The sequence below is a fragment of the Notolepis coatsorum genome, assembly GCF_963971535.1.
Source record: "Notolepis coatsorum genome assembly, chromosome: 2".
Classification (NCBI taxonomy): Eukaryota; Metazoa; Chordata; class Actinopteri; order Aulopiformes; family Paralepididae; genus Notolepis; species Notolepis coatsorum.
Window position 1 is genome coordinate 69,279,471 of NC_140166.1, and position 15,936 is coordinate 69,295,406.

The following is a 15,936-nucleotide window of genomic DNA, read 5'->3' on the forward strand; positions in this document are numbered from 1 at the left end:
GGAATGGTGAGTTCACGTTGGATTAACGTGGCTAGATGCGCTCCTGCTAGGGCTGCGCAGAGCTCTAGACGCGGGATAGATTGTTGCTTTCGTGGGGCTATTCTTGAGCGAGCCAGGATGAAAGCCGTGTGTATCTCTCCTCCCTTCTCTTGGGCACGCAAGTAGGCCACCGATCCATAGGCTACTTCGGAGGCGTCACTGAAGACGTGTAGATCCATCTTGCATGTCTCTGGCCTCACTGTGGGTGGGAAGTAGCTGCGGCGTATATTGACGCCTGGGAGTGAGCGGAGTTCCGTCTCCCACTCTCTCCATGTGGAGGCAAGGTGTGCGGGTATTGGGTCGTCCCAGCCCTGGTCCTTGTCCCATAGTGCTCGTACAATCATCTTTGCCCTGGTGGTGTAAGGTAGAATACATCCCAATGGGTCATATTGTCTGGCGAGTGTTCTGTACACACTCCGTCTTGTGGTCGGTATCGCCGTCGACCTTCCCTGCTCCGTGGTCAGGGGTTTGTGTCTATAGTGGAGCGAGTCTGTTTTGAAGCGCCAGACTAATCCTAGTGTCATTTATTGGGCTTCTCCTGGGATGGTCGCCATCCAGGTCTCGCTGCTGGCAGCCTTGTCCGTGGGGGAGAGGCTGCGCAATACGTGCGGGTCACTGCTGGCCCACTGCCTGAGATCAAAGCCGCCTTTGATCAGGGAGGCGCGTAGCTTGATTAGGAGAGCCTCGGCTTCTTCTTGAGTCGAAACGCTTTGTAAACAGTTGTCCACGTAGAAACTGTTCTTCACACTGTGTCGGACCTCTTCATCTGCTGCTGGGTCCTCTGCGACGTGTTTCTGTAGTGCAAATGTAGCACAGCACGGGCTGCATGTGGTTCCGAAGGGGAGGACTTCCCACTGGTAGATGGCTGGGTGCTCATCTCCGATCTTCTCTCTCCATAGGAACCGCAGCAGGGGCTTGTCCTCCTCCACTAGTCTCACCTGCAGGAACATCCCTTTGATATCCCCGCTGATAGCCACCTTGTCCTGGCGGAAGCGTAGTAGCACGCCTAGTAGAGAGGGGCCGAGTGTGGGGCCGGGCAAGAGCTCTTTATTCAGATTTTGGGATCCGATCTGGTAGCTGCAGTTAAACACAATGCGATCCTTGCCGTTGTGGTGGACCTTGTGGTGCGGCACGTACCATGATTCGGTCGTCTGATCGGCCTCTTTAATGTCAATCTTTGTCACGTGTCCCGCTGTGATTAGCTTCTCAATCTCAGCGCGGTACACACTCTCTTGAGCGGGGTCTTTGGCTAGGCGCCGCTCTGTGTTCAATAGATACCGCTCCGTGGCGTCTTTCTTTGCGTGAAAGGTGGGCATTCCCTCTCGCCTCAGGAGTGGAGTTGCGTATCTCATCACTCCGCCGACTGTGACTCTCTTTGTCCCTTGCTCGAGTAGGTTGATGGCGTAAATGTCTTCTTTAGAACGAATATCTTTCTTTTCGTTCTTAAAAGGCATTGTCTCTAGTGTCCATAGCCTCTCGACATGCTGCAGGAGAGTGGTGTCTTCTTCTGTCGTTCTGGAGTGGAGGCAGCTAGTGGCTGCTGTTCGGTTGAGAGATTTAGCGAGGGGGCCTTGTAGTGTCCACCCTAGGCGGGTCTCGACTGCTGCAGGACAGCCTCGGGGTCCTGTATGGACCCGGTCAATCGGGACGATGAGGTCTGCATGGTCGGAGCCTATCAGCAGGGTCGGGGTGGCGCCGTCTATGAGCGGGATAGGTAGTTGACGCAGGTGCACATATTTATCCATCAGCTTGGCGATGGGGTAGGTGTACTGTGATAGTCCTATTTCTTGGCTGGTGAAAGCATTTGTAATCCTATACCGTCGCTCTGGCTGCCCGCTTGCTGCGATAGTGAAGGAGACATTCTCGCCCTTTATCGTCTTTAAATCTCTTCTTATTGTCCGAATCGTCATTTGGTTCTCGCTCCCCCGCAGTCCCAGCTGGGCCGCAGCGGACGCGAGCAGAAGGGTCTTCTCTGACCCGTCATCAAGGACGGCGTAAGTGTCCATGACTTTATCTTGGTAGCTCAATGTCACACGGACTACCTTTAAGAGCACTTGGGCGCCGCTGCTGCTGGCGGGGTCAATGTACATGACACTTGCCTTGGTGCCGCTCGATGGTGCAGGTGCAGGCCGTCTTCTGTTACTGTCGTGTAGTATATCTAGATGGGCTCCGTCACACCGACTGCACCTTTTCTTTAGGCGGCATTCGGCTGCCATGTGACTGCGCGCACATCGGTAACAGCGCCTGTTGGACTTTATCCATTGACTCACTTCTTCTGCATTCATCTTTGTGAACAGGTCACATTGTGACAGCCAGTGTTCCTTCTCACAGTAGGGGCACACCATCTTCCACTTCTCTTTTCTCGAGGGGGTACTGTGGCTCTTACTGCTCGGTACTGACTCTGATTGGTGCATGACAGTCACCGATCTTCTTCCATCGTTTATTCTCCTGGGTCCCTCTCTGGAGCTTGGCGTGCTCCGCACGAACGTATCCAGTCGTAAGCTGCTGACTTCTCTCGCCAGGAAGTCGGCTAGATCAAGGAGGGATGGTTCGGGACCGTTAGGATCACAGTGGTCTCTCTGCCGCCTAAAACGCTCTTGTCTTGCGGGTGGCAGCTTCTCTAAAATCCTCTCGACGTTAGAGTTGGCGTATAGCTCGTGCATGCCCTTTTCCCGTTGCGCTCCCAGCATCCCTACCAGGGACTGCACTTTTATCGACAGGTCGTCTAATGAGCGATTGTCTGTTGCTGGGGGTAGGCGATCAATATGCCTTATCTCTTGGATTACGTAATCCCATATACGTCCATATCTCTGGTCCAGCGCTGCTAGAGCCGCGTGTATGGGGTCGTAGAGGTGGCATAGGCTAGCGCTATATTGTGCGCTCGCGGTACTTTCAGGTGCTTCAGTAATATTGCATACTTGTGGCGTTCATCAGCGACATCCACCATCATTGTCTCTAAACACATCCGGAGCTCCGTGTACTGTGCTCGATTCTCATAGGTGAAGTCTGGAAACGTCGGCGTGGCAATGTATGACGCCGTGGATGGCTGATACATCGGCGAGCGTTGGGGGAGAGACCTCCTAGGCGAGTCTCCTCTTGCGCCTCTCTGTGGGCTGGTACCGACAGGGTACCATGGCCCGCTGGTCCAGGTGCTATTCCTCGGGGCTGGTCGTGCGTCATGCTCACCCGTGAATAGAGTCGGGGGTCTGTAGCGCAGCGCCGCGGGGGTATAGCCTGGGCTGTACTGGACCTCCTGGTCCGGTGGAGTACTGTGCTGTCGTCGGGCTTGGTTCTCCTCCTCTCCCTCTTCTTCTTCTATCAGGTCCTCTAGATCCTGTAGTCGTTTATTTAGCTTCTCCGCAGTGTATGCCGCTCCTTCCTTGTAGCTGGGTCTCGCTTGGACCGGTCTGGGAAGGGGGTCTGCGGGGGGTATAGGCTTGGTCTGTTGGTCAAGTTCAGGGTCGCTTGCTCGGTTAGGAGACGCTGCCCTTGACTGTTGTCTCGACGAGTTCCTTGAACCCCTGGCGGAGGGAGAGGGTGTTGCCTTGAGGATCAGCTGCTCCATTAGTTGCGCTTGTAGCTTGTCGCGCTCGGCTTCGCGCTTGGTGAGATCTGCTTCTCTTTGGGCACCGGCAGCGGCGCGCTGGGCGTCGGCCCGGTCTCTTGCCATATTCTCTTCCGTCTGAAGGCGTCTCATCTCCAGGCGTATGCGCTCTTCTTCGCTCCGTTGCTGCGCTTGGAGTTGTTCGCGCTCGATAAGCATCTGTGCTTGGAGTCGATCGCGTTCACCCTGAAGTCGATCGCGTTCACCCTGAAGTCGATCGCGTTCGGTAGAGGCTGTCAGGCTGACGAGGAACGCCTGTTGTAGCATCCTCTCCGCTTCGCTGGGGGAAGGCGGTTGTAGAGGTGAGCCGCTCCTGGGTGAGCCGCTCCTGGCTGTACTCGTTGGGGAGTCCTGGAGCTCTATTTCCTCGGCGCTCTCCTCCTCTTCTTCCGTGCAGAGTTCTCTCTCTGTAGGGTTGTCTTCCTCCCGGGGCTGGTCGGGGACTACTTCTTCGGTATTGGCGGGGGGTAAAGGCATGTCAGCTCCCTCCTGGTCCCCACCGTGAGCTTGGTCAGTTACATTAGAACCCACTAGGGCCTCTGTGGTCGGGGAAACCTGGTCGTTAAGGTCAGACATAATTTTACTTTCTACTTTTACCGCGTTTACCGTTTGTAGGAGGCTAGGTAGTTGACTGACAGCGTAATCCTCTAAGTACTGAGGTGGCTGTCGTCTGCGCTGCGGGCGTTCTACGTTAGGAGGACCGTTTCGTGGAGTGTTCATCATAGGCCATTTTAATATTAATAACACTATATTAATATTACACTAGTTACCCTCCGGCTCGAAGGACCAATTGTAACTGAGGGGTACAATTCCCTGACTGTATTGATAAGTATGGTATTATTAAACCACTACCGCTTGTACTTTAACTTCTGGCCATCCAGTACATGATATAGATATGATGAACACTTTCCCACCTGATGAAACGAAGTCCACACAAATGTATAAATCGACTATTTTATATAGCAAAGGGTATATACAACGTTCACTTAATGACATTTATGATTTGAAGTGCACTTGTAAGGCAAATGAGTATTCGTAGGTAAATCAACATTGAATGTCCAATCTCTGGTTACGCAGGGAGCAAGTATACAACCTGGTTCTTTAGGGAACTATAGCGATGGTACTTAAATGATTATAGCTGGATACACTAAAGGGGGGGGGGGTCCCGCTGGTTGTAAGTCAGTAGGGGGGGGGGTATGAGAGCCGCTGGCGGTATCCCATCTGGCCGACGATTTCTTGGGAGAATTCAGAGTGCTGAACACGGTGCCCACAGAACCTCGGTCCACAGATGAATACAGCTGGACCCTCTGGTGGACGGTAGCTGCCAGTCCACAACGAAGAGACGTGAGGCGACCTCACTCGGGGTAGAGCGCCGTCTCACCTGGACTCCTCTCCGGGGGGTAGTTCCAACACTCAGCAGTGTTGGCCGTTATCCATGGAATAATCAAAGCACCCAAAGCATGTAGATAATCCAAGCCGCGGAAGGCTCGCCGTCGTCCGGGTAAAGTAATCCAATGTACAGGTCCACTCGTCCTGGCCCAGAGCTCCTCGGATGCAAGCACCACACGTGGTCTGCCCAGCCTGGTTAAGACTCCAGATAACGTCAGGAACGATGGGGGTACTGCTCACTTTATAACTCTAACCGAACGATGCACCATACATAATAGACTATTATTAACTTAATAGAAATACGTCCCACTCGACGGTATAGTGCCAAACTATGACAATTCAACTATTAATCCACACGATGTCTCAATGCCTATTCTGAGGCCAAGTAGGCCTTACTGCACCACACGTGCGTTGTGGGTGAGGCTTCACGTCTGTTACTAGGTTGGAGGGTAAAGGACTAATGGACTAAAAAAAAGTTCTACTTTACTTGCGCCATATATATATGCGCTGTGAACAAATAGTACCATTCGTATTTCGCCAGACGTATTCCTACGCGGAACCGGGCTTGCCACGACATGTTTGTCGGCACGATTGAACTTGAACCAAGGGGCATGGCTGCTGGCGCCAGGTTCTCGTCCAATGGTAGAATGAAACTATTATGGGCTGTTAGTAGACTAAAGGGATATTCAGTGCATATTGTACAAGGAATATACAGGGGATATCAAACGATATACAAATACTATTAAATATATATCCATAAATAAATATATATATTCGGTTTAATCTGATCCTTCACAACATACATTATGGGATATTTTTCAGAGCGGTAAACGACAAGCATTTTATTTGAATTGTCATTGTCCATTGAAACACATGTTCAGTATGCAGTTACAACTTTTGAACGCAAGAGGGCGGTCAAGTCACACGTACGACTTCAGAAGTACATCTTCCTGGAGGCTTTTAGACCCCCCCCCCCCCCCCCCCACACACACACATTGTAGTCTTTCAAACTGACACATTATGAGTCACAATTGTGCTCCAAATGCTATTTCAGGAAATAGAGACAGGCTTGTCAATGAACTCTCCTACAACGACATTGTTTTGTGTCTCTTGGCTGATGAGAGGTGGATGGTTCCTGTCGGGGTCGAGGTATGGTGTGTTCGAGAAAGCAAACCAAGGTATTGTTCTCATGTACAAAAAAAGCCTTTAAATGGTAAATACAATGGCAAATGGTTTTATCCAAAGCGCTTTACAATTTGTTCCTCACATTTCACCCATTCACTCACACATTCACACACCGACGGCGGGAGGTGGCCATGCAAGGTGCCAACATGCTCATCGGGAGCAATTAGGGGTTAAGTGTCTTGCTCAAGGACACGTTGCCCGGGAGGAGCGGGGATCGAACCGGGAACCTTCCGCTCTACTTCCTGAACCCAGTCGCCCCCCCTTTATTGGTTTATGGCTGCTGTATATGCATTTTTTAAGTAATTGAGGGACTTATCTTGTTTTCTCTAATACTGTAAACAAATATCACTGTCATATTCTATTATTCTGTACATTATTTAAATAGCTCAGCTGGCATTTGGTCATCATCGGTTTATTTTGACAGATTTGCTTATTTCTTTTAACTAAATAATTAAATGTTCATAAATAACACTGCATAACAACGATGACGATGATGATGATGATGATGATGATGATGATGACATGACTTGTTTGTTGTGAAACGGGTAGTATTAGTTCACGTTGAATAATGTGACGATGGTTGCGATGGTAAACATGACATTGGAAACAAATACAATCAGTATTTTCATTTGATAATTAACACTTTAATCGCCGGAAACGCCGTAACTCGTCATTGCCCGCCATGCTCATTCTGCCGAAGACGCCGTAACACGTCTTTGATATCAATATTTCAAAAATCTGTGATCGAAATCATATTTCTCCTCCGGGGACCTGAGATATACTGCTGATCTCCACTCAACTCTCTAACGGTTCAAGAGCGCCATCTGGTGGCGGATCGGCAGATCGGCCAACATGAAGTGACGCGCCAAACAGGAAGTGCTCATCCATATTTCGTCCGGGCACTCGCGATCGTTAGCCGGACTCCATCTCGACACACTGGATAATCAATCGCTCGCCCTAACTCAATAAACAACGTTATTTGGACGTATATAGTATTATACAACCTGGAAATGGTTCATCTAGATCAGGGGTGGCCAACCAGTCAGAGACTAAGAGCCACAAAAAAATTACTGTGGTACCACAAAGAGCCACACCATATACCAGCGTTTCTCAACCTTTTTTTTCAGTCACGGCACCCTTCATGTGTTTATAGGTCTCACCCTCTGGCCTCTGAAGTTGCTAATGTCTTTTTTATTTGGGCCTCACAGGGTTAAAAGTACCCTGTGAGACCCACGGTTGCAAAATTACAAAATCACTTTTAGCCATTTAAAAAAATAATGTTTATTTAAAAAATGTTAAAGGGGAACTATTTTACTATTTCTTTCACTATTTGGGCACTTTTACACAATTCCTGTGAGTCTATGGAACACCTAGGTTTTTTTTTTTTTAAATGCATTGTTTTGTATTTCTAATCAAGTACTAAAAACCGCATTTTTCTACCTCAAGATCTTAAGCCATTTTGAGGCTGGGCTCCAACCACTGTGTGGCCTGGTGCCAACTGCCACATCAACTGCCACATTATTATGCAGCTGAGAAATCTCTGACATCACAGATATGCACATTTTCAGATGACTCAGTTCAGTGAGGGTGAATATTGTGAGAGGAGAATTGGAAGAATTCGCCAATATGAGAATTAGAGACATATATCCTATTAATATAAGTCCACATAGCTAAGAAACAATGGTAAACACTGAAAAAAGCCATTTATAAGATAGTTCCCCTTTAAGCACATGTATAGTCAATTGGTCCTGTTGTTCAGCCTCACAATGCTATTTGATAGTAAATGTGTTTATATGTCCCACCCTCTGGCCTCTGAAGTTGCTAATTTCTTTTTAATTTGGGCCTCACAGGGTTAATCTCTTAAGCCCGAGATATACAGTAAAAGTGTATATTTTCAGCATTATGTTTGTTTACCAATTAGTTTAACTGTTATTAGTGAAATATAAGATTATAGAAATCTCAGGGCATTGAGTCGGAAACCGGCGCATATTGACAGGAGGAAGTGGCACAGCCAAAAGTGAGTGTAGTCTTTTGAAGGAAGAGACTCAGGGCTTTCAAATTTCGAAAAACTACCCTACCCAGCTCACACCAGCCCGTCAATCATCTGACTTCTGGATTTACTTTTTAATTTCTCTTATTTTTTGGGATTATCTCCCACAAACCTGAACGTTATTGCCATAAAACAGAACGCAGTTAGTTTCTCTACCTTTCTGTGAACGTCTTGCAAAAAACGATGTTGCAATATGATGAAAAATGGTGGAGAAATTTACATTATAAAAAAGATGGCAGAATTCAGTACTGTATCTACAAAACCTTCTGTTTAATCATCTTCCCTTTATTCATTTGCTTAGATTTTTCAGGTCTGGTCAATTTTAGCATGGTGTTATTTACAGTCAAAGATAATTTTTTTTTAAATAGAATTGATATTCTCCTTTGGTTCATTACAATTTACTCAAGCCTAGTAACAGACACAGTATTTCTGACACTGATCCATATATGTCCCTAGATTCAGATACCAAGAACATGCAAATGGACCATTTAAAAAAAAAAAAAATGTTTATTCTACGTCCTTATGACATAAAAAAAATAAAAATAAAAAAAAATAAAAGTAAAAAAAAAAATTAAAAAAAAATTTTTTTTTTATTTTTTTTTATGGGTGGAAGAGCCGCACATTGACGGGCAAAGAGCCGCATGCGGCTCGCGAGCCGCGGGTTGGCCACCCCTGATCTAGATCAACATCCCATAATCAAAAACTGTCTACTCCAAGCTGATCGTCCAACGGCGCGAGGAAGATACGGTAAGATCCAGCGTTATTTTCTAACGTGTTCCATATAAACTGCTCTGATGATCATATGACCCACACTAGGTGAATGATATAACGTTGCCCACAGAATTATAAACGACCCCCCGCCCATCCGGTCATCATCAGATGATACGTAGTAACTTCTAGAAGTACCTCCAGTTGACATTTTTTATCTGGCACCGATCGCTACCAAACTGTATTTGATCATCAATATAATGCATTTGGGGCTATAAATCAAGTTCTGGAGAAAGCTGCAGAAAATGATAAAAACATACTTATACTTTAGACCATATTTTAGTATGAATATGTGAATGAAAAAGTATAACGTTGCTACACCCTGAACAATGGATATAGGACATTGAATGGGCCATAATAATGTCAATTTAGCAATAGAATTTAAAAAGTTATAGCCCTGCAAAGAAGGGGAACTTCTCCATAGACAAATAGAGCTGGCTAGGGATGGTAAATTATGAATTTAACCATGGCGATCAAAGTGTTAAAAAATATCCCCAAGTGAATACAGCCCTGGGACTACAGTATGTGCGAATCATTGAGATAATTTACACAATGTTGTTTGCATGAAAACATTTGAATATACTAGGGATGTCCGATATTATCGGCCTACCGATATTGGCATTAAAATGTGATATCGGAAAATATCGGTATCGGTTTAAAAAAAAAAATCTTAAATTTTTTTTTACATTTATTTAACCTTTATTTACCCAGGCAAGCAAGTAAGAACAAATTCTGATTTTATTTATTGTCAAAAGTATGCATAATGTTGTGTTAATTCCACGGCAAGAGATATGTAATGTTAATTATCTGTCATAATCATAACCTGTGTTAATCTAGTTACCTAGGTACGAAGACTCAACCTGAACACCTGCTAACCTGCTCTTGTGATTATTCCTTGCTCTAATCTTGTTTCTCTTGTGCCCAAGACCTCCGCTCCAGTGCACCTCCCTGCCTGGACACCGCGTGCTGCACAAGGAGTGCTCCTGCTCTCTCTTCCACGGCACAGACCTGTGTCTTCTGCCCACAGCCGCACTGGGAGTGCACCTGTCCTCACCCCCCAAGACCATTCTAATCACTGTCTGTTGCACATTCCTGCTGTAACTCTGTCTGCTTGGGGAACAACATTAAAACACCCTAAAACGCTCCATTCTCTCTTGTCCCGTGTTCAGCTATTGGGCTCTGCCTAAACCCATTCTCACATTACCTGAAATTATTCAGTTTTTTGGGGGTGGGAACCCCGCATATATCGGTATCGGAAATTAAGAGTTGGACAATATCGGTATATCGGTAAAAAAGCCAATATCGAACATCCCTAGAATATACCCCTACAACTGTGCAGTATTTGTATTTATATTTACTGCATTTAAATGTCTGTTGTAAAAAAAAAATAATAATTATGCTGTCTCACTAAGCACTATAATCCACAGTATGGGCAGTAAACTTATCAGATGTGGGACGTCTTTAACACATGGGATTTGTTATCCTCCTCTTTCTTTGCTGAGAGTTGCCAATAGGCTTGGTTTCTCAGGGGGGAAGGCAGTGCTTGTCGGAGATAAGGAATGGATGAAATTGGGGATCTTTATCGAGACACTGAAGGAGGAGAGGGATGCCAATTTGACCTTGGCTGATAAATCAGTTACAAGCACAGAACAAAAGAGCAGAACCAGCCGTTGTAATCTGTATTTCCCCTCGATATTCTCTGAAGCATCTTGGATGAAAATCTGCTCCCTTGGTGGAAGTACAATACCAGATATTCTGACATCGGACCTCAAAAAGAATGTCTGTCATCCTGGCCTCAAAAAAGGTTCATACTTCAGACATGTGTATTATAATATTTTTTCCAATATTCAGATAATAATTTTGTCATTTTGTGCTGAATATGTCATTATTGACTGCACATAGAATATTGTGAATTGTTATTATATAAATATTATATATATATTTCTTTTTTAATCTACTTTTTCTTCTCCTTTTTCTGTATTTTTTTCCCATCCCAATTTAGTCGTTATGCCAAAAAAATACATTTATCATTTTACAATTTCTATATATCATTGATAATGGTATGGTTAAAAAATGCTGTTATATATAAATGTACCATTTATTTAATTTATTTAAGGACAGTACCAGTGATTTTGACACCTCGCATGTTTTTATTTAATTTTTTATTATCTTTTGCCCCCTCCTTTTTTTCCGATCCCACTGTTAGTCGTTATGCCAATTCCCAACCCCCTTCCTGGTTGTTGCCCCCCCCCCTACCCCCCCCCCATCATAACCTTCAGACTGCAGTGATGTAAAGATATAGACGAGATATAAATACTGACTCTCCGTAAGGAGAGTGGCAAGCTGTCAATCAAGCCGTCCACTTGTAAACGGTGAATGGCTGCATTTATATATCTCTTTTATCCAAAGCGCTTTACAATTTGTTCCTCACGTTTTTACCCACTCACTGACACATTCACACACCGACGGCGGAGGCGACCGTGCACGGTGCCGACCGGCTCATCGGAAGTGTGTTGCTCAAGGACACTTCCACACACTGCCCCGGCAGGAGTGGGAATCGAACCGGGAACCTCCGGATTACCAGAGGACTGCTCTACCTCCCGAGCCACCCTTGTACAGTACGTGTGTACTTTAACTGTAAGCGTTGGGATATAGTGTGTGTGTGTGCGTGTGCGTGTGTGTGTGTGTGTGTGTGTGTGTGTGTGTTGCCTAGCTTAATGTTAACCTTGAGTGGAGCTCAGTGCTGCCGTTGTTGTACTTGCTCCCTCTCTCCCACATCCCGAAGTCCGGCACCCTGTAGGCCCGCTCCACACAGAACACCAGGTTCTGGATGAAAGACACCTGCAACACACAAATACACACACACACGTTTACACAGAGCGCATTTAAAAACACTTAAATATGCACTCTGAGACATCGTGTCCACTTAAAATGTCCTTGGAAATCGTTTTCATTTTTGTATCAATTATTATTATTTAAATTTTTAAAACACCACATCATGCAATACAGTAACAACAACAACAGTAATAATAATAATAATAATAATAATATTAATGACGGGCGGCTACGTGGCGTAGTGGGCAAGGCGCTCGCCACGAATGACGGAGACGCTGGGCTCGCCTGTTCGAGCCCAGCGCTCCACATTGCTTTCAGTTTAGCTGGTCGTTCATACTAATACACATTGGCCGTATTAGGGGGTGGGAAACTGATGGGTGGGGATCGGGCGTTGTGGACAGCGACTCCTACAGGTCGGTTGGTGCGCCTGCGCAGTAGAATCAGGAAGTGTCGGGGGCAGCGTGAGCCTCCCACGCGTTACTCCTCGCCACTGAGAGATCGAGCTGCACAGGTGAAAAGATGCGACTGCTGTTACCTCGAGTACCGGAGGGGACTCGTGCTATGTATGACTTAGTCCACATTGCAGCCGGCTTGTGGGAGGCAAGAAACAGCGTTCGTGACAGGGGAGGGTTGAATTGGATGATACGAAATTGGGATGGGAGAAAATATAGAAAATGGGAGAAAAAGTGGATAAAAAAAAAAAATAATAATAATATTAATGACGAGATAATGATAAATGAGGGCCCAGTGACAGGAATAGATCAGAGTCATTTAATATGGAGTATAGCTGCCGATACCTATAGTCCCGATTCGATAGTCAAATCGTCCTAGATCATATAGGAGCACAGTGCACACTTAAACAAGTCAAACCAGTCCAACGTAGGTAACATATGCTTGGTGATTGAATAGCTCTGCATCAATAAAACAGTAACCTGCACCACAGCTTTCCCTTAACGGATTGCATAGATTTCTTTTAACAAAAAATTATGGCCTAAATATGATATCACGATATTTTCTGACCTTTCGGCAATACACGATACGCATCACGATGTTTTTCTTTTTTTCCCCAAACAATTCATTATGAGGCTTACCAAGACAGTATTTGAGTTTGCAAGCTAACATTAAAGACAAAATAAAATACCCATGCATTTAGCATTTTTATATTACATATTAGATTTAGATTATTGGATTATTAGATTATATATTGCATATATTTAGCAATGAGATATTATATGATTTAGATATGAAATATGATGAATTGAAAATGGGGGACCCTGATGTAAACAAGACGAAAGTCTTTCTCTGGTCTGCATCCCCTTAACAATTGTATGTATTGAGCTGTACTGTACCCATTCTGCAATATGTTAATAAAGTTTTAAATAAATCAATCAATCAATAGGATTTTAGCATTTTTATGAAACTACTGTATATTTGTATGTCTCTAAATGTTTTGATGAATTGAAAATGGTCTTCATCCTCCAGTCAGTCCACTGTTGTTGTATTGAGCTGTACTGTATTGTACCCATTCTGCAATCGTTAATAACGTTTTCATTCATTCAATCATTCAGCCGGCAACAGAATAATTTTGATTGACCGTCGAGTCTGCCAATTACGTCACACCGCTTGTACCCGCCCTGCTGTTCTTAGCACCAATCGGCAATCGCTATTCTTTTTTTACATTCCTGAATGCCCTCCATTGATTTTAACGAGAGCTCAGCTCAACGACAACAACAACAGCTCACCGCGGCGACGAGTGATTACTAGCGCACCGCAGCATGACAACGAGGCATAATGATTTTACTGCAACAAATGTTATAATAAAAGCCTTTCCATACATCTGTCTGATTGAAAACTTTATTAACAGACCGCAGAATGGGCACGCACAACTCGGCACGGACTGAGATATGAACAGTAACGCTTGCTATCTATGTCGTCATCGGACGTTGCTATGTTTGGGTAAATACGCTGATGTGTAAATAACGTGTAACTATATAACGTTAATGCCACAAAACGAATGCCTTTGTTAATCATAAGTACTAACTTTGATGCAGTAGTGTGTGTGTGGGAGCGGCGTTGTTCAAAAGTTTGAACGGGGTGGACCAGATTGACACGACACAATCCTCTTGGGCAAAACATCACGATATCCACGATACGTTAAAAAAGTGTATCGTTAATGAACTGTACCCGATATTTATATAATATCGTCATATCGCCCAGCCCTACACACAAACAGGCAACATCTACGGTACACGTATACACTCACACACACACAAACAGGCAACATCTACAGTACACTTATACACTCACACACACACAAACAGGCAACATCTACGGTACACGTATACACTCACACACACACAAACAGGCAACATCTACAGTACACTTATACACTCACACACACACACAAACAGGCAACATCTACAGTAAACTTATACACTCACACACACACAAACAGGCAACATCTACAGTACACTTATACACTCACACACAAACAGGCAACATCTACGGTACACTTATACACTCACACACACACACACACACAGACACACACACACACACAAACAAACAGGCAACATCTACAGTACACTTATACACTCACACACACACAAACAGGCAACATCTACAGTAAACGTATACACTCACACACACACACACACACACACACAAACAGGCAACATCTACGGTACACTTATACACTCACACACACAAACAGGCAACATCTACGGTACACTTATACACTCACACACACACAAACAGGCAACATCTACGGTACACTTATACACTCACACACACACAAACAGGCAACATCTACGGTACACTTATACACTCACACACACACAAACAGGCAACATCTATCTACAGTACACTTATACACTCACACACACACAAACAGGCAACATCTACAGTACACTTATACACTCCCACTCACACACAAACACGTCAAAGTGTAACACAAAGGGACCACTGCTGGCACACCTGATGTATACTGTACTTCATGAGGTATTGATTTTCTGAAGCAGGCGTACTGCTGGTGGACGTTGACAGCTCCACGTTACAGTACATGGGATTAAACTGTACATGGAACGACGGGGCTGCCTGGAGACGTTATGTAACCAGACCTGCATTCTTCACCTTTCTTGTTTACTGTATTATTGATTATTTATATTCATTATTAAACATGTGCTTCCCAGATACATCCTGCTGCTTTAACCCCTTCCTATACTACCACACTACATAATGTTAACCTTTCACTACCACACTACAGGCGGTTGTGTGGTAGTGAAAGGGTTACCTTATGTAGTGTGGTTGTGAACGGGTTAACCCTTTGTCGTGTGGCAGTGAAAGGGTTCAATCTCAGGTGGCCTACTGCAGGACTTGCCCAGCACTGTAAGTGCAATAAGACTATGTGGATCACGGCGTATTTGAAATGATTTGCACTACATATCTACCTCATTTTTGCATTTGTTGCATTTTGTACTTTCGTTTTGTATATTGTACATTTTGTACAGTCTTTATTCTTTCTTACTTTTCTGACTGTATGAATCACAATCTTAGGGGGCGCGTCTACAGAACCAATATGGATATTGGGTTCTTTAACATTGCAGTTCATAGGGCGGCTACGTGGCGTAGTGGGCAAGGCGCTCGCCATGAAATCTGGAGACGCTGGGCTTGCCTGTTCGAGCCCAGCGCTCCACATTTGCTTTCAGTTTAGCTGGTCGTCCGTACTAATACACATGACTCCTACAGGTCGGTTGGTGCGCCTGCGCAGTAGAATCAGGAAGTGTCGGGGGCAGCGTGAGCCTCCCACGCGTTACTCCTCGCCACTGAGAGATCGAGCTGCGCAGGTGAAAAGATGCGACTGCTGTTACCTCAAGTATCGGAGGGGACTTGTGCTATGTATGACTTAGTCCACATTGCAGCCGGCTTGTGGGAGGCAAGAAACAGCGTCCGTGACAGGGGAGGGTTGAATTGGATGATACGAAATTGGGATGGGAGAAAATATAGAAAATGGGAGAAAAAGTGGATAAAAAAAAAAACATTGCAGTTCATATTAATTGACGATAAC

General features: G+C 45.1%; 1 protein-coding gene across 1 annotated transcript in view; it reads right to left on the reverse strand.

Moving 5' to 3' along the window:
• phkb (phosphorylase kinase, beta) overlaps positions 1-15,936 on the reverse strand; it is a gene marked incomplete at its 5' end in the record, with an annotated part of 318,550 nt that overhangs the window by 233,100 nt on the left and 69,514 nt on the right. The window contains 1 exon segment of the mRNA XM_084307537.1: positions 11,761-11,876. Within this exon segment, the coding sequence (XP_084163663.1) occupies positions 11,761-11,876 (116 nt within the window).